Source organism: Hetaerina americana, unplaced genomic scaffold (assembly GCF_022747635.1).
Source record: "Hetaerina americana unplaced genomic scaffold, ioHetAmer1.1.p SCAF_5, whole genome shotgun sequence".
NCBI lineage: Eukaryota > Metazoa > Arthropoda > Insecta > Odonata > Calopterygidae > Hetaerina > Hetaerina americana.
In genome coordinates this window covers 94,590,883-94,612,607 of record NW_027287095.1, presented here as the reverse complement: position 1 = coordinate 94,612,607, position 21,725 = coordinate 94,590,883, and the positions used below count along the sequence as shown (strand labels likewise).

Below are 21,725 nucleotides of genomic sequence, written 5' to 3'. Positions count from 1 at the left end.
TCTATGAAAAATTGAAGCCCACTATAATCTTCATCAACAGGATGAAAAAGGCATTTCGTTGGGTGGAATACGTACCTTCGGCTGTGATCATTAATTATTTCCACGGATCAATGTTCTCTCTTCCGCTGTATCAGATTTAAGGTCTAGTAATATTGTTGTTGCTGGCCAGTATGATCCATTTAATTGGTGGACTCAGCAATATTTAGCTATTGTGCAAAGTCCGACGACACATTTCTTCAAACGGAGCTTGAAATATGCGTTCAAGACGGAATATAACATTAATTCAGCCTCTGTTTTCTCGCTTAGTTAGTGATGCACTCGTATCACAAATATCCTTAGTACCGTCCACGCGGGTGAAATAATTGTGGAGACAAAAACAGCAATTGCCGAGGTCCTGGAGGGTGAACTTCTTTTGGTAATGGCCAGAGATTACAAATCACACATAACGTGTATCATGGAGAAATATATTCGTACCCAAAATCATTGATTAAGGGGAACCAATGTTACTCGATAGCAATTGCGAAAGCACTTCCTCATTCACCCAAGATTTTTACTTCTATCGTCTGCACTGCCTTGTAACCAAATACGAGTGGTGATGTTGTAAAATTGGAACAACCTTAACGTAATCTTTCCCGTGTAGGGTAATCACATGCAATGTAATCAAAAGTTCTAGTAATGTATCTGCCGTAATAACGATTCTTTACCTGTGAAAAGTGGTGATTGCTGGACGCTGGATTGCATTTTAGTAATGAAAAAAAAGTATTAGATTCTGCCAACATTTTTGCCGATTATATTCCCGCTGGAGTTCCCTTGCGGGTGTCAGCCGAACACTTCAGTCATTGGCGACGGACGCCGATCGCCGCCGACGCCCGAGAGAGGAGGCCAGTCGAGGCGGGGTGCGAAGGACGCCTTCCCATCCCCCACGGTCTTTCTGGGCGACGCCCTCACACCGAAAGGCGAATCCGCGCAACAATCACGGGAATGTGTATCTCCAGGAGTGAAGTGGAGAGCTTCGGAGGATGATGAATGGGTCCGGATTCCTTCCGTTCACTTCGTCAAGTTCCGGCGCGGTTAACGGGCCAGCGCCCCTCCGCTGAGGCCTCTCGAAGCCTCCGGAAGTCTTGACTACTCGCAGTGGTTTCATGAAACACATGCAGTGTATCCCAGGAACACCCGACGCTTGGCGATTCGACCTCACGGCAGTCATACCGAGAAGCGTTTCAGGCTCATTCACTTGGAAAGGGCTCACAAACACATACTTACATACATATATACATATGGTCGGTTTGGCTCTGCCTAATCGAATCGCGTGCCACAGAGAGTTGACAAGTTTTTAAAACGATCTGCTTGTAACATAAATTAAATTAATAGAAAAATGAGTTTGGGAATCACGCACGGACCGAAAGTCAAATCACAAGTCGAATTTGTCGCATAATTTACGCACACAAAACTTACATACGCACAGAATAATTAAAGCATGTTTTGTAAGTGGAATCACAAAGTTTTTGTTTGATGATATCAAACGTTTGAAATATCATTCTTCCCGCGAGCAATAAGATTTCTCTGTTAAATAGGCTGGTTTGTAGGCATTGTTGAAGACAATTGCTTATTGCTCTCCATAACAGCAATTCGTCTTGCATGCGTGGAGTTTTAAACTTGATATACTGCAGTATACTATGCAAGCTGGGGCGAATATATTTCCGTGGTATTGATTATTCAACTTCTTCATTGGTGATTAGAATTTAAGGAACATTTGATTTTCATATTGCATGCCTTGTTTGGAATTATTAGAATATGGCCAAGTAAAAACGATAGCGACCATAAGAGAGAAGACAGGAAGGTTATAAATAGAGCCGGAAGAGATCACTTCCCTCGCTCATAGCCTCGCCTAAATGGGTGGATCGCCATTTTTGCAGTTTATGTAGTTGATTCCCAGGACTGAGCGCTCCGGAGCGGGGAATGCGGGAGGTGTTGGATGCCTTACCGCGCGGCTTGGCCTCCCGTGAAAGCACCAAACGCCGATGGGACGCCGGAGCAAAAACTACGACCTGACGTCGAATGGCGAATCTGGCGGGTCTGGAATCCCCTCCCGTCGAATCGCGGCTCTTAGGAACAGCTGCTGGGAGATTTAAATATCTTGTATCAAAATCACACACATGGTTTGCATTAAAAGTTTTGGAAAAAAGGTTTATTCCAGATATTGCTACAATGCCTACGCAAAATTATTCAAAGCACATCCCTTGAGTGTCATTACACTTTTGCCAAAGCGGCCTTTCCACGACTCGAAGGCTCCCTGGTAGGCGGATTCCGGATAAGGGTAGCCTTGCAAGCTTTTTTGACGGCACTTAGGGTCCCATGGTGGTGTCATTTGAGGAAGGATTTCACTTTTGGGAATAGGAAATAGTAGTCTCCTGGTGCTAAGTCGGGGAGACTGTGAGGGGGTTGGGGAATCGTCACATTGTTGATGCTGAAAGTCTTCGTAAGCAGATACTCTCGACTGACTCTGCTCTTGGTCGCCCGTCAAGACATTCGGGACTAGTTGGACACAAATCTTTCGCATCGTCACATTTTCAGCGATAATAGTGTGTGCACTGTCATATCATAAATGCCAATAATACGATCTGCGGGCATGCGCACACTTAACTGACGGTCTGAATTCAGCACTTGACGCACACGTCAGGGAACAATTGTTACTTATGCTTTTTATACAAACCTTGTTCATAATATCTTTCTAGTGAAGGTGTGAGTCGAGAGCGAGGGTTTCAGTCGAATTCAATTGAGGCTGGCAACCCTCTTAGATCGAATCGACGCGGGCACTAGAGGAGGACCCGATAGCTAGAAAATATTATAGCCAGTGAGCCCGAGGAGACATGGCTTTAAATCTGGGTGAAATCATCGGGAGGATCTCACCACATGCTATGCGCGACCGCCATCGGGACTCGTCGTGAAATCGGCACGAATTATGGATTGAGGGGAGTCTTCCCTAGCGTGAGGTCAACCCGCCCCGCCCCGGGCAGTGCGCGGTCCCCCTGCGTGATGGTGCTTCCCTTCGAGGGAAGGAAGGACTCCATCGGCGCACGACGGACACTTGCGCTAGCCAATGATTATAAGCACGCCAATGGAAAAAATTCAAGCAGAAACCGATGCCCTTCAAGAGCGGTTCGAAAGTTTCATTGCCGCGAATGTTTTTCGCCGAGAGCATCAGAAAACCTAGATAGAGAGGAGTTAAGTAGGACTGCCGTGAAATGTGAACGAGTCCGTAGGGATAAACTTATATTTTTGAACGTAGCCTTTTTTGTACAAGAAAAATGTAAAATCTCACAATTCCTAGCTACCGAAATATCGATTTTGATGCAAAGGTGGGTGGATATCATTGCGAATAGCACGACATCGTAAAAATATCGTCCTGTACAGAGTATCCTTCGCTTTGAACCCGAGTGCCTTGATTATTTCTCCATTTATTTGGTCAACTCTTGGTGCTCGTTGTTGACCAGGTCGTTCACGGCCCTGTCAAATCAGACTCCGAATCTCGATCAGGATTTCTTCTTTAACTAAGACACCTTCAAATGATTTGGGCACTTGGTGTATGCATGCATGCATTCCTTCTCATACCAAGGCTTCCTGTCTTCCATTAGGGTATTTCATTGGCATCTTGGACGTGGGGTTTTTCTTTTCTTGATTTTTGTCTCTCCACCCATTTGTTTCGCCGGCTCCATCCTTTATGTTGACATTGAAATCTCCGAACCAGCTTTCCATCCGCTCTTGTACTGCTCGCTTCCGTAACCTTGATTAAATTAATTACTCGGTTTAAAATCTTGGATTTGTGTGTTTTCTTCTTGCCTCTATGAGTATTCCTATAGCGTGACCGCTTAAATTTCGCCAACTCCCTTGCGAGTTGCTCATCTGCTACTTTACTTATTATAATATAATATTTATTTCATTCCACCTTCCTTATCAGCTAGTCTCCTCCTTACATTCTACTTTTCTGTCACGGTGAACTTTTCTCTTGCTTGCTGTTCCTCCTGTTACTTTTTGATCCATCTGGGTTCCCGTGCCCCTTTCTTCATCCTCTAGTATCGAATTCGCCAGTCCATGACCTGAAGTTCTTGATCGTTGTTTATATCTGCCCCAAGATAGCTCTCACATTGCTAAACTTGGTCCTTGTATCTCGTCATGACAATAATGTTGTCAATATGGTGCTTTTGACCTATCCCTCGGCATCTTCCACGTGTATCTTCCTCTGCGATGTTGTCCGAAGATGGTGTTTGCCACAGTCATGTTTCTCTCGTTACAGGATTCTATCTCACTCTCTCCCGCGGCGTTCCGTTTTCCCAATCCGAACTGTCTCACGCCGCTTCCCCCTCCCACCAACAGCCCTCCAATCTCCCGTCACTATTTAGTTCTCCTTCCCTTCCGTTCCTCCCAGAACATCTTCCAGTTATTTGTTCGTGCACTTCTTCCATTTCCTCTTCTGAATGGTTAAATGCTGTACCTGCATTATCTCCGTGTCCTCTCTCCCTCTAACTTTACCACTGGAATCCCCTCGCTGTTTTTCCAGCCTGATTTGACTCTTCTTGCACATTTCTTTCTTGAGCATGATGCCCACTCGTACTATGATCCGATCGACACCGTCGCTCCGGAAGTCGTCGACACCACCCACTTACTACTTGATCCCGCCCACTCCCACCCTCTCTCCTTCCCAAGTGCGTGTGCCCCTCTCCATTTCCGTATTTTTCGACTTCCAGCACACTCATAGCGGCCCAGCATTCCTTACCCCTATCCTGCATTTACCCACCTAAATTGACGTGTCCCTAACAGTAGTCTTCACCCGGAGATACACGATTGGGGGACTATTTCACCTCCGGAATATTTTACCAGAGGGAATGCCATTACACGTTATTTGAATAAGAAACTTGAGCGCGGTGATTGCCTGTTTCCGTCGCAGTAAGTAATGTGGCAAAGACCGTGAATATCATCACTCTCGCCCACACCTGTGGGAAATACCGGACAGATCATCTCGACCTTCGCCATCAGTGCCTTACATGGTGGCAATTTCTGCGACAAAACCACCAATAGGTCGTTTTGATAGGTGAGGGTTGAGCTCACCTAGTACTCAGCCCAACAGCGCGTGACATTCACACATCAGCATGGAAAGGAGGCCAGTTCCTTTAAATGTGCCGTCTATGGTTTCCCAGTAAGTTCTGGTACACGAAAAACCACAGGGCTTGGGGTGAAGCTGAAGGTGCCTAGAGATATCACTCGGAATCGAACCACGACCCTCTCTGGTCTGCAGCTCAGCGCTCTAATGCGGAAATTTCCGAGTCATTGATCCACTTGACGATGGAAACACTTTTTGATGATTTCGGCAATTTTCACCTCGAACGCTGCCGGGCTCTCTCGACATCCCCGACGCGTGAGCTACGACTGCATCTGGCGGCGTCCTCGAAGGATGTCTACGGGAGGTGGTTTTCCCCACGAGTGTTTTAAAAGGCTCTTCGTCGCGCCGAGAGATTAAAAAAATTCGGGGAGGTATACGTACTACGTATTCCGTGTATCGCGCCCATGGGGAGGCTCACTCGGGCGGAGCTCGATAGCAGGTATTCTTCGGGGGTTGCCCGATTCGGCCGACAGCCTCCCAAGAGCTCGCATCCCCTCGTCCTCGGGAGAGTCCCCCCGCCGTCCGGCAGGCGGGCGGGCCGCGCCGTGGTGCGCCGGCCTTGACCACGGGTCTAGTTCGTGGGGCGGCCACGGGAGGGCGGGGCGGCGGATGGGAGGGGGAAGGAGGAGGAGTTGGGGAAATCAGGGGTGGAGGAAACTAGTCGTGGGGGGGGGGGAGGGGTTCGGAAACAAAAGGAGGCGGTTCCGGGGGTGGAAAAAAACGCAAGGGGATGAATAATAAACACACACACCTCACCACCCGACCCCCGGCCGCCGCCGACGGAAGCTTTTTAACCTGATTGCAATTTCCTCTCAGGAGGGAGCACGCTACGTTAACTTCCACGGTTATTGCTTCCAGTGAGGAGGAATACTTTTGAGATACGCTTTGGGTCATTAGAGGACCTCTTAATGGAGCCACTTTCATGGAAATCAGAGGAAGGACGTGCGATAAAACCCGTTAATAATTGGTCATTCGAGGAAGCCTGGTGGGAAGTAGAGGAACCGGGACCAAACTTCATTTCACACGGCTGCCCGTCCGTCGAATTTGCATATCTCGTGGTGCCCGCTTTGGTGGGAATCTCGCGGTGCTCACGAAAATTTTCGCTAGTTCGTTGGCCAAGGCAAATCGACGCGACGCCACTTACTCCCCAGCTGCTGCGGATGCACTCTCAAGTTGTGAAGGAATCTGGAGCCGCTGATGATATTTAACAGTAAATAAACAGCATCGACCGTTTAAAAAAACAAGGGTAAAATAATAGCAATTCTAACGAGGGATAGCGATCATATGTAGGTGTGTGGCACAGAGGAAGAGCTTGTGAAGACCCTTCAAATAAAAAAATACATGTGAATTTTGCAAAAGAAAAAAATGAAATCAGTCATACACGTGAGAAATGTCGACTTCTGGGGTCGCTGCCGGGCTTCGCGGACATCTTCCAACCCTCCTCACCCTTCTCCAAGGATGCTGGAAGGTGTGGCGGCTCCCCCCCCCCACCCGGCCCGGCAGGGTCACAAAAGTCTGACCTTAACCTGTGAGGGGATGATGTCCGTTTCAAATCCCGCCCCTGAATATTTATTTTATGAATTATATTTATACAGTCGTCCTTGCAATATTTCATGGTCTTCCTTATGTACTTCTCATTTTCGGTGTTATACGTCAACAGTAATTTATGAATTGAATTTTATCATTGGTGTATATGCACACGAAAAACGATTCGAATGTAGGATTCTAAACGGAACACCCTTTTGAGAGTACGTAGCTCTTGGAAGACATTACCAGCAGATAAATCGCACAATATGCATGTAAGCCTCCGGGTGGGCGTGTGGAAGGGTTTCCGGTAACAGAGGTCACATAAACCATTAAACAGAGGGTGTTTGAATTCCATGTACCATGGATTCTTTGCTGTTACGTATTTTCCTGATTTAGTGCGAGACTCCTTTCAGGACAGCGAGCTCTAAAACTGTTGGGATCCCTAGCAAGAACCCCACAGTTCGATTCATTATTTCTGGGTAGAATAGTGCGTATGACAATGCTTGTTACTTTCGTATTAGGGTCATTTATGCTAAAGAAGGGGAGGGAGCCGATCGCGAGTTCCCGAGGGACACCATAGACCGAATTCACAAAATCGCGAACTCAACCCACTACTTCATCATTAATTCCAAAATTACGAAAATAGTGTCTTAGCTTATTTATATGGTTCATTAGAACGTGGTTGTCCTGATACAGAGTTGGACTAATCACCTGATGATCCGGGTTCGATTCCGGGAGACGCCTATGGGCACCCTCAGCTTCACCCGAGCTGTGTGGTTTTTCGGGTACCAGATGATCCTGAGAAACCATATTAGTGGCACAGGGAAAAGAATATGCCCTCCTTTCAAGCTAATGCGTGAATGAATTTCTAACGCCGTATAGGGCTTAGTACTGGGTGGACTCTATCCTAACTTACCAAACCGACCTTCGGGTTGATTACTGTGGTTATATGGTACTTAAACGACGCTTGTATGAATTCTAAAAACGCTTGCTTGATTACTGACGAACTCAAGCACTCTTTCACATTTTACGACAGCCAGGTGTTGATGAAAATTGATGAGATAATAAGTGCATGACGTTTCCATAATATGCTCTAGAATTATGCACCAGAGGGATATGATGATATCGGTAGATAATCTCCGCTTTCATAAATGAGGGTGTCGTCTGCCATTAGTCTGTATAGCTTCACGTTCTGACAGTAATTTATTCATTATGTTTTCTAGAAATGGTGCCATTTCTGGCGCCAACTCTTTCAATACTCGTGCTGGGACCCTTTCCGGTCTAGGGGATTGATTTTCTATCCCCGACGGCCAGCCTGCAGTCGTGTAACTAATGTCTCCCGATCTATCCGTGAGATACGCGGATGATGGGTGCCATGTGCTGCCGGCAAGGGGTGTTCACGCGTAGTAATAACAACCCCCCCCTCTCTCGCTCTCTCTCCGCAGCCCTCGCGCTCTGCGACTGGTCCGAGCTGCAGCGCACCCGCCGCCGCATCGCCCGCGTCTACTGCTCCCCGCGCCTCGCCTCCGCCCACTACGGCCGCCTGGACGCGGCCGGGGCCTCCGAGGCGGCCCTGCTGCGGGAGGAGGTGGGCAGGCGAGCGGGCCCCCGCGGCCGGGCCCTCGACATCAAGCCCCTCCTGCTGGCCGCCTGCGCCAACATGTTCACCCGCTACATGTGCTCGCGCCGCTTCGAGTACGACGACCCCGTGTTCACCCTGATGGTGCGCCGCTTCGACGAGATCTTCTGGGACATCAACCAGGGCTACGCCGTGGACTTCCTCCCGTGGCTGCTGCCCCTTTACCGCTCGCACATGGCGCGCCTGTCGCTGTGGGCGCAGGAGATCCGGCAGTTCATCCTACGCAGCATCATCGAACCGCACCGGCGCGCCATCGAGGAGAAGAGGCGCCGAGGGCCCCCGGCGGAGGACGAGGGCCCGGCGGACTTCACCGAGGCCCTGCTCTTGCACCTCGAGAGTGACCCCGACCTCACGTGGCAGCACGTGCTCTTCGAGCTGGAGGACTTCCTGGGTGGTCACTCGGCCATCGGCAACCTGCTCATGCTGTCGCTAGCCGCGGCCGCCGAGAACGCGGTCGTCGCTGATCGGATCCGGCGGGAGGCGGACGCGGCGACGGGCGGCCCGCTCGCGCGCCCCCTCTCCCTCGCCGACCGCCCCGCCATGCCCTACACCGAGGCCACCGTGCTCGAAACGCTAAGGAAGGCCTCCTCGCCCATCGTGCCGCACGTCGCCACCCAGGACACCTCCGTGGACGGTACGTGTGCCCCGCCCTCGCCTAACACGCCCCGTCGAAATTGGAAGCGAGCCTCACTCGCGATCATGTTGAAAATACATCATTAGCTCCGTCGTGCTACGACAGGAGAGTTCACGAACGTGATATCAGAGTGATCGACTCTGGAATCGACAGATTTAAAATATAATTTACCCCGCCGCAAAAGATACGGTATCGGAGTTACTACCGGCTACTGCGCCAATGATTCCAATCATTTTCCTGCTACATAGAATTGTATGTGGTGATTATTTTATCTAAAGTTTATTTTTCTAGTGCCATGTATTATTTTATTCTCATTACCAGCAGCTCGTGTCGCATACGAAGGGGGAGTATTTTAAACTACAATACCGCAGCTCATATTATGCTTTCGTTAAAATAATTTCCAAAATTGAAATGATCTAAAATTTCATTAGATAGTGCCACTCATGCAATATTTAATTTTAATACTAATTTGGATGTCTGGTGTGGAATCACCCCATGCCACAAAGCTCTAATTTGCGGCAGGGTCCCATGTACGTGTAGACGAAGAAATACGTGTACTTAAACTGGTTTAGGGGGTGCGAGCTGGGAACGAATTGTTTGGAGGTTCGTTCGCAGAAACCGCAGGGGATGGCACTAGAGCAGCTTCAGCGGAGTCACCCGCTCCGTGTGTTTGTGCGGAAGCAGCGAATACCAGATCGGTGTGCAATCATTCTCTTGGACTGGCGTTCGAAGCCAGCAATCGAGGGATCCGGGTTCGAAGCACGCGAATGATTTTTGCTCTCCTAGTGATCGACTTTGTGTGCGAGGCTCATTTTCTCTCGACACTTGTCAATGATCTAGACAGCCAACGCCGTATGGTTCTACGTATATTCCAAGAAATTTACAGCACAAAGAAATCATTTATGGAGTAATTTCCCATTATAAAGCCAAGTCCTCCACTGAAATATGTATGCCTTCGCAAACATACGCCGAACATGCATGGTGCAGTTTAGAAGTTCTTGTTCATCGATTTGAAAAGAATAATGACAGGTCAGCTAATACTTAACGACACTAACAAAATTTAAAAATTACGATTTTTCGACACTAATAGCAGTACCTGTCTAGTTGAACAAAGGGACAATATAACAGAGACGAAGACTAGCACAATTTTCCACCAAATTAAGATTTATTTCCGTATAGTTTCGATGTACTACATAATTTTCAAGTGAAGATCTCACTGCACCGGTCATATATATATATATATATATATATATATATATATATATATATATATATATATATATATATATATATATATATATATATATGCTTTCGTAGACGTAACACGAAAGTGACGAATAGTACAATACACAGTAACACAATTTAGAAACACAAAAAAAGAAGAACACTCACGTTATTTCTTGATATTTCGTGTGTGTTCTTTTTTTGTGTTTCTAAATTGTGTGTTACTGTGTATTGTACTATATATATGTATATATATATATTAATATATGTGTATATGTATATATATACATATATATATATATGTGTATATGTATATATGTATATATATATTAATATATGTGTATATGTATATATATATATGTATATATATATGTATATATGTATATATATATATATTAATATATGTGTGTATATATATATATATATATATATATATTTATTTATATATTGGACCTGTGCAGTGAGAGCTTCACTTGAAAATGATGTAGTGCATCGAAACTAGTCGGAAATAAATTTTAGTTTTTTGGGAAATTGCAATAGTCTTCGTCTCAGTTATAAAGGCACAATTCCTAGGAAAGGGGATTTTCTCGAAAGTTCATTCAAAAACTGTATCTCCAAGAGTGACAGTTGGCCTATATTGTTCGAAATGAAACTTGAAAATCGCCTCTCAACAAAAACTAAATGCAAAGAGTCAAATTAAGTCGAAAAACTGGATTAAGTAATTAGGATATGTTGGCCGAATTTAAATTCCTTTTTTTTTCCTGCTCAGTGTCTGTGAATTTAAGGATCACACTCGTCTTCTTTCAACTACGTCATTGTTAAATAAATGCATAAGCCGACTGACTTCCGCAGTGTTTCGCGAATTAAGGAAGGGAGATGAGCCACTTAAACCGAAAATAGATCACTTTCATTGGATCTTCTATCCATGGAACTTGTTGGCACCCATCGTGGACTGCTAGCAAAGCTTTCTAAAGAGTGCATTCTCGTAAGAGTACGCTGAACGCTACAAGCGTGCATTTATATTTAATGTTTTAGACGGCAAGGGTGTGAAAATTGTCGGTGAGTTTAATATGACGCCTATTTGAGAGTTTTTGAGTTTTTTTTAAATGTTTCTCGTATTGCTTAGGCATTATTTGTATTCTCAAACGGTGTACCTGTTCTAGTCGAAGTGAGCGTGGAAGATCGCTGTGAACAAATGCCCCGACAACGCGTAATTCTAACATTTCTCCCCCGTGTGCCGAAGTGCTAGACGTTCCAGCTGAAAGTCATTGTGGTTGTCATAATGCATGCACGTACATATATTTGGATGTCTGAATGTGTGCATCCTCTTTGGAGCGCGACTCTCACGGCATCTCTCTCTCCCCCCGCGCGCAGGGTACGCGGTCGCCAAGGGCACGGTGGTCTTCCTCAACAACTACGAGCTGAACAGGAGCGAGGATCACTGGGAGGCGCCGTCCGAGTTCCGGCCGGAGCGCTTCCTGTCCGCAGAGGGCGGCGTGGTCAAGCCGGAGCACTTCATTCCCTTCGGCACGGGCAAGAGGACGTGCATCGGGTCCCGCCTCGTCCACGCCTTCGCCTTCCTCCTCCTCGGCTCGCTCGTGCAGCAATTCGACATCCACCCCGCACCCCCCGGCGTCCGCACCGTGCCTGCCTGCGTCGCCCTCCCGCCGGACACCTTCCCTCTCGTCTTCACCCCGCGGTGCGCCTAGGGGGGGCACCAGTCTCTCCCCCTCCCCATTCCACCACTTCACTCTATTTATTCCTATTCTTTGGTATCTAGTGTATGTCCGTAATTAGCATGCATCTCTCATTTCACTGCGCTCCGCGAGGACTAGAGTGGCGGGAGAGCGACTTTCATTTGGCTCGACCGCCGCTGCTGCTGGTTGCGAGTGCGGCCCGCCCGACCGAGCTCGCGCGGCCTCGAGACCGACCGTCTGCTGTCGCGTCCGAATGGCGGCGCCCCGATCGGTGGGTCGGCTTCATCAACAAACCATCGACGATTATTTATTGCGACATTCGACATTGTATACAAGTTTCAATCATGATTTTTCACTCACCCCCTTCGTACCACCCCTTTGGCCCTTCAAAACCACCCCCTTCTCCCGGGCCCCCGCCCTCCCTTGGCCCGCTGACTTTCGTGCGTGCCCACGTGCAAGTGTAAATAATTTATTTTTAATGATGATGTAATCAAACTCCAGTCCATATTTTATAAATAAAACGCAAAGCGACGCTCACCGAGTGTGTTTCATTCATTCATTCCCTTCCGCCGGCTCCGGTCGCAGAGGAATATAATCGACACGCCATGGCTAATCCTCACCAGCAGTAACACGACGACGCATTGGCCATCTTCATTTGTCGACACTCGCGACAATATCACCCCACCCTGGTTTTTCGAGGATGATCACAAAAATTCAATTGCAAAATTACGGGGCATTTCCAGTTTTTCCAGATCAAAAGCTGCAATAACCCACACTGTTATAACCACAATTTATGATAAAGAACAGTCCATGAAATAATTTTAAGAAACGTTGCCTTTCGTAAATATAGTTATAACGCACTGCGAACCACTTTATTTATAAAGACAGGCATAATAATTACAACTTTTAAAGTTTTAAGGTAAGTGCAAGACTTGGAAAATTATTAAAGGCGGGCAATTCTAACGTGGGGCATATGAGGAATTGAGGTAAATAGAAAATAAAATTAAAGGCATAGAAGCGCGCTCTTCAGCAGTACTCGTTAAATGCACACAGCTGATAGTTGGCAAATAAACAAAAACCAGGTTGGTTGGCGTAATCGTACAACAACAGTTCCTGGGCATTCTTTTACTGTCGAAGATATTTCCAGATTTTTCAGACACCGCCAAAATCAAGGACACCGGCAGGTTATTCGGCCCCATTGTCGCCGTTTTCCATTTTATCAAGGAATTTAACTCTGTAACCAGTCAATCAAATACGCCAGTACCTCTCCCTCGGTCGTGCGTGGTCAGCTGAAACTCGCGAGACCATGGAGATAACATTCTTCCAGAAATCGGATATTTTAAAGGCTAATAATTGCGAATCGACTTCAAATGTTGTTGAGCTCTCATTCCGTGCGCCACCATCCTGGCGGCAGAAGAGGGAGAAGGGGGGGGGGTCCAACGGAGGGTGATCATTTTCCTTCAATGACGAGATTTATGGTTCAGTAAACAATGAGACTACTTAAAAAGTGCATTGAAATATTAATCAGATAATAGTATTTTCTCCATAAGGTGTTTCCTGTCGCCATCCAGGTGATATGGAGAATAAATCAGTTAATAATGAGGGAAATGTATTTATGTGAAATAAGAAAACGTAATAATATTAAAAGTACATATTATTTGTATGTCTTCTGGTTTTGAGGACCATACAAACTCTACCGATTACTTTTTATTTTTATGGTTTGATTTACTACAGACGATTAATGTCAATACCTCGGAGTAATACAGTTGAGATGCGAGATCAGGAAAATCCGTCGAGACTTGAGCAGAAAATGATAAAATAAAAAACAAAACTGTGCAAAAGAATTTAAACCCATTTCCAATTTACTGGCTCTCATTCGCGTGAGTGAAGTTGCAGGCCGCAGAGGTCGGAACAGCAACTCATTTCACTGCAAGCGTGGTAAAAAAAAAGGTTGCTTCACAAGCTGCAGCGCTGTGTTGTGGCAGGCAACGGGAATCGTCCACATTATTTTCCACACGAACATAGGCTCTCTATTTCTTTTTCCATTTCAAAGTCATTCAAATAAATGGCAGACCCGATAAAGCCCTCTCGGGTAATTATAACTAGAAGTGGGCTAGTTCGCCATACGGGTCTCTGGGACCGCGGGGACAGCGGTAGAGACTGGGGAGTGAAATGGAATGGGACGCCTCAGAAGCGAGTGAAATGAATTGGCCCAGAGGAGGGGACCTTTGGTGGGGCAACGGCACAGGACAAACCAATCAGGCCCCGCGAGGGCAAAGGCGGGACGTAAATAAGAACACTGCGGAAGAGGAAAGTGACTAGCTTCCTGCAGCACAATGGAAGGATAGTCGTGGTGAACGTATTAGCCAAACCCACAGACATCGCAGCACAGACGGCTAACGACAGACCGTCAAGATGACGAGGGCAAGGTGCATGAGATGATATACGCATCACTTAAGAATAAAAATATAAAAGCATAAGAAAGAAGAGTAAGTATTAAGGAGTTCAGTGACTAGTTCAAATTGGTGTAAAATAAGCTAGTTCAAAACCACTCACGAGGGCAGCAGCTATTCGTGGCAGCTGTGAAAAGAAATTGCGAGCACTATTTAGGATGAATGGGGGTGAGGTAGCATTCAGAAAGACCATTGCCGCATGCCCATTAGCCTATTGCGCAATGGAGGATAACCGAAATCATCGCATTTGTGCATCAACGTTATCATAGAAACAGAAGGGCCTTACTTTGTGAACAAATATTGAAAGGAATTTTTAAAATTAAATGTTTTTCTATAAATCAACAAAGTTATTTGTGCGTTCAGATTTTGATGACTAAAATGATGCAGATTCTGCTATGATATTACATTCAAGCTATGAGTGATTACTTATGCCAACGAGCACGGAAAATTCAGCAGATAGGAATTTCAGATCACTGCCGACTGAAAGATGATGATCTCTTAGCTAACACAGGAAGATATCAACATCATGGTGCTACAGATTCATCAAAAGAAATGACCTATATATGAGAACTAACATTAGAATAGCACTAAAGATACAGAATATGAAGACAGACTATGAAGACAAGGGAGTTGCATAAATTTGTCATTAACACAAGGAAGAGAGAAAATCTTGAACTTTCACAAATTGGAAACATGGACCCACAGACATACGACATACACTCATACTGAGTAGATTCTAAGGGTGCAAGAAATGTAATTGTTAAAACTTGTCGGCATGAGAAAACATATTACACCGACATGTTGTCTTGTTGTACTAATTGAACAAAATTGACACCTCTTTTGAGTTTCAAAAGGAACACCTTACCCAAGGAAAAACTGCCCGCAAGTGTATTTCTGCGATTTCATCCCAAGGGCCGACTGGATAAAAGGGGGACGGAGGCGTGAACAGGTAATGTGTGGCCTACGCATCATGTAACCTATCGTGCTAGTATGGGATCAGTTTTGGACGCCGTGAAAAATAAAATAAACTAACTGAAAACTCAAATAGCTTAGCAGAATTGTGAATGGGTTAACACTTGATGGAATGCTGTGAAATGAGCCTCAGTTGTAAAATCATTTACGAAATGCAAATGTATCTGATGGTAGGGAGAATGATTTCTCATACAAAGACTCAAGTTCTGAAGAAGAAGAGGCCCCAAGTGATTCTTCATTTAGCTCCAGAGTTGAATTTCTGGGTTTTGAGATGGGGGAAAGGCGTCAAACTACAAGCTCCCTAGTTAAATTATTACAGACATAAATAACTACAAAATTAGTGCAATTACTTACAGTGGAAATTCATGAAACAGACTTTTTTCTTAAAAATGTGTACATTAAAAGTCTTATATGCATATGCTTATATGGTGTTTCATGAAGCAAAGGCCAATGGCATAATGACATTCAAAACTTCTTTCCTGTCACTGCAATTTGATCAACTATTGCAGATGAATATGCAAAAACGTTTCTTCCTTAAATTGAAGAATACCCTTCCCAAATTCTGTTGTGACTTACAGCCTAAGGTGTGACAAAAACAGTCAAATTATGAGCAATATCACTAGTTAACTTTATAAGGTTAAAACCTCAAGAGTGTGCTTAAAGCTGTGGGATGTGACCACTGATTGGACAGCAATTGGAAGGCTCACCTGCAGAATTAGAGTTTACCTGGGAGAAATAAGCAAGACCCTTGGTAATCAAGGTATGTCTACGTACATTTGGACAACAGACACTTAAAAAATCATTGGTTTTTCCTTTCAAATATTTTACTAGCTCTCCATAATGAGTATATAATTAAATGTTACCTCTGTAACTCTTTAGTATGAGGCTACATCACCTTGGAGTTGCTATTGAGTAATTTGACTAGAATTTTTCGCTTACACTTAAATGGTGCAAAACACAAAATCGTTTTTGTTCATAAACATTGGTATGAGTGTAGGTATATTCATCTTGCATAATTTGCAAGGTCTCTCATTAGATTTAGAGCTATTTTAAGACGCACACAAACATCTCCTTGGTCTCCTCAAGGGCTATCTTATTCCAATAATGCATGTACCAGTGTGATTTCTTGTGTGCCATTTTGAACTTTATGGGTTTAAACTTAGTTAAGCCATGTTGCAGTATATTCAAAAACATTTTTTCATTACAAAAAAATTTATTCCTTCCGGGTACTGACTATTAGCTTGGATAGGTTTATTTTTCATTCCAGCATGAGTTCCTTCTATCTGTTTCTCTAATTAAAATTTTCATCTCAGTTTTATAATACTGCCCATTGTTTTCTTCAGAATCACAAAAATGTTGTATTTTGCACTGACAAGTTTAACTACTTCACTGTCCCCCCACTTTGGAAAGTCGGCTTTGCAACCGATTCTCAGGGGAACAGTAGCTGCCCTTCCTCTAGATTCCCACCTTTGACCTCTCTGGCCTGGGTGATTGACCCCTCTTCAGGAGCAATCAGCATTGCTCCAGGGGTCATCCAAGCATACAAGCACTTCCTCCACTTACAAGGTGGTAGTCCATTGGGACAGTGTTTGTAGGCAGACTTGATCAAAAAAATTAAAGTACCTCGAAGTTTTATCCATAATTTAAGCCTTTACATTCAAATGCCAAAGTGGAATAACTAATTATTATTTAAAAGAAAGATTTTTGAGCTACTCATTGAGGGTTTCATCTCAGTCAAACATAGATGGCATTTGGTAGCTCACTAGCGTTCTGTGGACTCAGTTGACAATGGGAAAGGCTGGCGAGGAGGGCACTTGTCCCAGCATCAGAGGAATACTCCTGCACTCCTCTCTGAGTAAGGAAGGGGCTGAGCTGGGGTGGATTAAGAGTTTTCTAGGTCCGAGGGAGGCCATGGTACCTGCAGTGATCTATGTGGTGTTGCTTTCACCACGCAAACAGAAGCAATTCAAAAGCCAGTCCATGGAAACTTTCAAAGAAGAATGAAAAATTAATAACAAAATATAGATTCAAATGCTCTTATTATTTAAGTTCAGGATGAACCATTATGACACTTTACTGTTGCAGCTTGCATAATTTTTTTGCAAAAAATTTTTTTATTTTTTTTTAAGGAAACCATGAGATACCAGATGAGATAGGTGCTGAGACTTTTATTTCAGCAAGATTAATTCTTATAATATGTAAACTCATATGGAATAGTTCCGCCACATTTCAGCAAATAATTTTAATTTGACAAAAGATAAACTCCAGGAAAATTTTGGTTTTTTTTTCTATTAATAATTTTTTGAAAGTGATTCCAAACTTTTACAATTACCTACATTTTAAACCCAACAGTGACACACAGGATTTTCCCAAGCACTATTTTTAAAAAGTAATTAAAGAAATAAACGTGAATATGAGAAAAAATTTAGCTCCAATAATTAATTCTAGCAGGTCAAAAAAGGAGCTCTGCCCTCCTCCACCAAATGCAAATGGTTGGAATATTAAACAATCTTTACGAACCTAAATATTTTTCCTTCCCAAAAGTTTCAGACATTGGACCTTCATTACTAGCAACTTGATTTGTGATGGTAACAATTGGTCATCTTCATTTTTACTCAGCTCCTGTTCCGTGTCCCCATTTGGTGTCAAACAGTAAAAATCCTTCCCAGCAAGTGCTAGGAGACGTGAGCATTTATGAAGTATCCTGCATTTATTTAATCATGAACAGGCATAAAAACAAATATATAATTATACATTATATACATTCTTCGAGTTTAATCGCAACTCTTGGAATAAATATTTTAACATAACATGCACTTATATTTTGAATAAGACATTTTCACCAATGAAAATTGGCCACACACAACCCTACCCTCAAAATATAAGAGTTCATTCTTTCAATGCCCATTCATCATTTGGCAAGTACCAGAAACTCAGCAGGGCTATATACAATCAAGCCTGCACCCAATGGTCGGAGGGAATCACAATGAATATTGCTAAACAAGGGATTCCCTTTTATGCTCAAATGGATATCTGCTGAGCTTCCATCCATTTCATTAGAATAGCAATAGAATAGTGACCTAGTAGTGCCCATTCTGTCTAAAATATCCCATTAAAGGAAAAAAACCCATTATCTCGCTCTCTTCACCTCCCAGTTCAAGTGCTGTGCTTCCGTGATGAGTGCTGTGAATAATCTTGGCCTCCAGACATGTGACTGTAGTCTGCAGTTTGACTCAAATGAAAGCTGCCCACGCCCCTGTCACCACATTCTAAGGTGCGATTCTGGATTTCCGATTCAAGTGACGCCACCTACAAGAACATAATTAGCAACATTACCGAGTATCCTAAAAGCATAATTAAAAAGTATAATATTCTAGGGATAGGGTGATACTTTAGATCCAATCAACACCTTAGATGCCACAGAGAAACTGGCTCAAATGCTTAAGTGAAATATAATACATATATACATGGATTGTTTGCACAATGGTGAAACACTGACAAGATATTGCAGCAATCTTTTGGATTTCATCAATCAGTGACCACTGATATGTTTTGTGTCATAATTTCCCCAAGTAAACATTTTCCCTGCTCTCAATCCTCTAATCGATGACCCATAGGACCACGTAAGCTGCGTGTGGGATCAAACTTAATGTTCTGCAGTGCTCACATCAAGATAAAAATTTTCCTTTTTTGAGATGGAAACTGACCTTACAAAATCTTCCCCTCCAAATTCCTCCCTCATAAATGCTACAAATCAGCTCATAAAAATTTTCCCTTCTAAATTTTCCTAAACTCTACAGTAGTTCCACTTGTAATGTTATCTATTGCCATGGCCTTATTTGATTTGAACACAGGAGCACCATTGGGATGTATTTGTTTCCTTCTTAGCTGTGGAGAAGGCATTTGATAGAGTTGGCCTAATAGAATTAATAAATGCACTGGAGAAGATGGAAGTAGGAGTGGCTGGGAGGGATAAGAAACTCATCCTTAACCTGTACATGAGTCAAACTGCTCAGGGGAATATGGCAGATTCAGATTCAGGAGTAGTGATATGAGGAGGAGTAAGACAGGAATGTCCATTATTACTCATGCTTACCAACTTATACGTACAGGAAATGGTAAAGGTGGCATGGAATGAACTGGATATAAGAATGGAAGCCAGTGAGGAATTCATAAAATCAGTTAGGTTTGCTGATGATCAAACTTTAGCTTGCCTATCTGCGAAGGGGTTGCAAACATTGCTGAGCACACTGCAAGGTCTGACCAATAGTTATGGGATGAGAATAAATGTAAATAAAATGAAGATTATGTGGTTTTTGAGAAAGGGGAAGGCTATGTTAAATATTAAAATAGGTGTTCAGTTTGCATCTTGCACCAAGATGATCACAGTCATAGGGATATTTTATTTTAGAATTAAGTTGCAAATTAGAAGAAGAATTGCACAAGGCAAAGGGGCTTTCACAAGGAAGAAGGGATTGATGAGAGGGACATTGAGTAAGGCAGTTGAAGGAAATATGTAAAGTTAAAGAAGGGTTTAATGTGGCATGGGATGCCACGGTTAGGCAAGGCTAGCAAATGCAGGATTTTACAGTCTATGAGTATGTTCATCCAAAACATACCTTAAATGGTATAATACCACGCGGTCTTGATGGGAATCATAGAATTGAGAGAATATGTGCCAGAATTATATGGTATACACACAATTAGATACAAGTTTTGCTAATAATAGATACAGAGGTGAAATAATTTATTGAATAACAATCCAAGAGAACTGAGAAATATTGACGAAAAGTCACAAACCTCTCCAAGAAATGAAACTACTCAACATTCCTTAAACCAAACTCGTTGTTAGACTGCAAAGACCTTCCTCAATGACATTGTTAATTTACCTCTGAATTGAAATCAATCCAAGCTGATGATCATCATGATAACCCAGAAATACGTATACGTACATCAACCCTGCGAACACCTATGCATAAATATAAAAATTTTGAAATACAATAATGAGTACAATTAAAATTCACTGTCATGGAGTATGTCAGAAACATTAATTAAAAAAACATGAAGAGGAAGTGATGAACCCACCACATATCAGTAGAGCAGTCTAACTGTTAATTTAAGATACAACTCATGTTCCACAGGTATTCAACTCCCTAAAATCTCAAGAAAAGATCCAGGAGAGGACCAGCAAGGGATTGGCAATAAATAACCAGGGAGAGAAAGAGGAGAGGGAGGGGAGGGAGAGATGGGGGGAGGGGGAGCTAAACCTGCCAGGAATGAGAGAAAGAAGTAAGGGCGGACCCCAATTGCCTCCATCATGAATCACAGACCATCCGAAAGTGTGACATGGTGACTGCTCCTACTAAACACACCCAGGGCTTGTACGCTGCAGGGAAATCCTTGGGAATGGAGCTAAAGAGCCCTCTGTTTAAGTTCAGAGTCATGAAAACCTTCCCCAGGAGTGATGGCAATGATCCCACCTACTTCTCATCCTTTGCACGGCCCAATTTCAACTACGTACTCAACCACTTTGAGGGCATCCATGCTGACACATTTACAAAAAACTAATGGTATCTTGCATAAATCCTCCAATGGTACGTAGTTTAGGAAAAAAATTTGAGAATGTGTTGTACTCAAAATGGAATCAGCTAGTATATTTACATTTACATCAAACAATGGACTAATTATAGCATTCTAAAGGATTTCTACTAAAACTGCAATATCCCCATCTTACAACAGTGAATTACAATGATACATGAACATTTTTAGAGTAACCTGTATTTAAATTTTTAGTCAACTCATTTGTCTTCACTCATCTAATATCACTTAATTATTTTCAATAGCCATTTATTTTAAGTCTTTGCTTCTCGTGGGTGAGGCATTCATGCAATCACTCCATCTACTCTCTATTGCGCACCTCACTCACTGAAAAACATATTGCTAAAGATAAATTAACTTCATCGTTATGGCATAGGCATTTGATTGCACAGATTAATATAGATTTTTACGGTTAAACTCATCAATCATCACACCACAAACATTGGTATCAATGCCAACAATATGCAGGTAAAGCTCACGTGAAATGCCTAAAGATGAATGACATTCGTGAACAACTGTTATCTGTTTTTCATCAACTTTAAAACTTAGTTTATCCTATTTCTTACTTTGGATGTAATTTTGCTATCCATTTATCCCCAACAATAATGTATCATTTTATTTGGAGCACATAATTTGCTATTACATAAGTTGCTTTCCATGATGCATTCAACTGTTTCCCTGACTGTATTCCCGAAGGGTTAAATATTTTTCTTGACTGGCCTCTTTTTATGAAGCTGATTATAACTTCCATTTTTCTTTGTACAAGTTGTCATTTTCTTTAAACTTGGAGATAAATTTTAAAATAAAATTTATGCATGAATTA

The 21,725-nt window shown here is 43.4% G+C and overlaps 2 protein-coding genes across 2 annotated transcripts in view; one reads left to right on the top strand and one right to left on the bottom strand.

The window, feature by feature from the left end:
- Window positions 1–11,891, top strand: part of spo (spook) — a 23,122-nt gene extending 11,231 nt beyond the window's left edge. The window contains exons 2-3 of the mRNA XM_071592603.1: window positions 8,131–8,958; window positions 11,557–11,891. Coding sequence (XP_071448704.1) covers window positions 8,131–8,958; window positions 11,557–11,891 — 1,163 coding nt within the window. The remainder of the gene's footprint in view (window positions 1–8,130; window positions 8,959–11,556) is intronic.
- A 5,473-nt stretch (window positions 11,892–17,364) lies between these two features.
- The window catches only part of LOC139693704 (early endosome antigen 1-like), a 31,348-nt gene continuing 26,987 nt past the window's right edge, over window positions 17,365–21,725 (bottom strand). Inside the window, exon 9 of the mRNA XM_071591958.1 lies at window positions 17,365–18,613. Coding sequence (XP_071448059.1) covers window positions 18,461–18,613 — 153 coding nt within the window. The 3' untranslated portion in view covers window positions 17,365–18,460. The remainder of the gene's footprint in view (window positions 18,614–21,725) is intronic.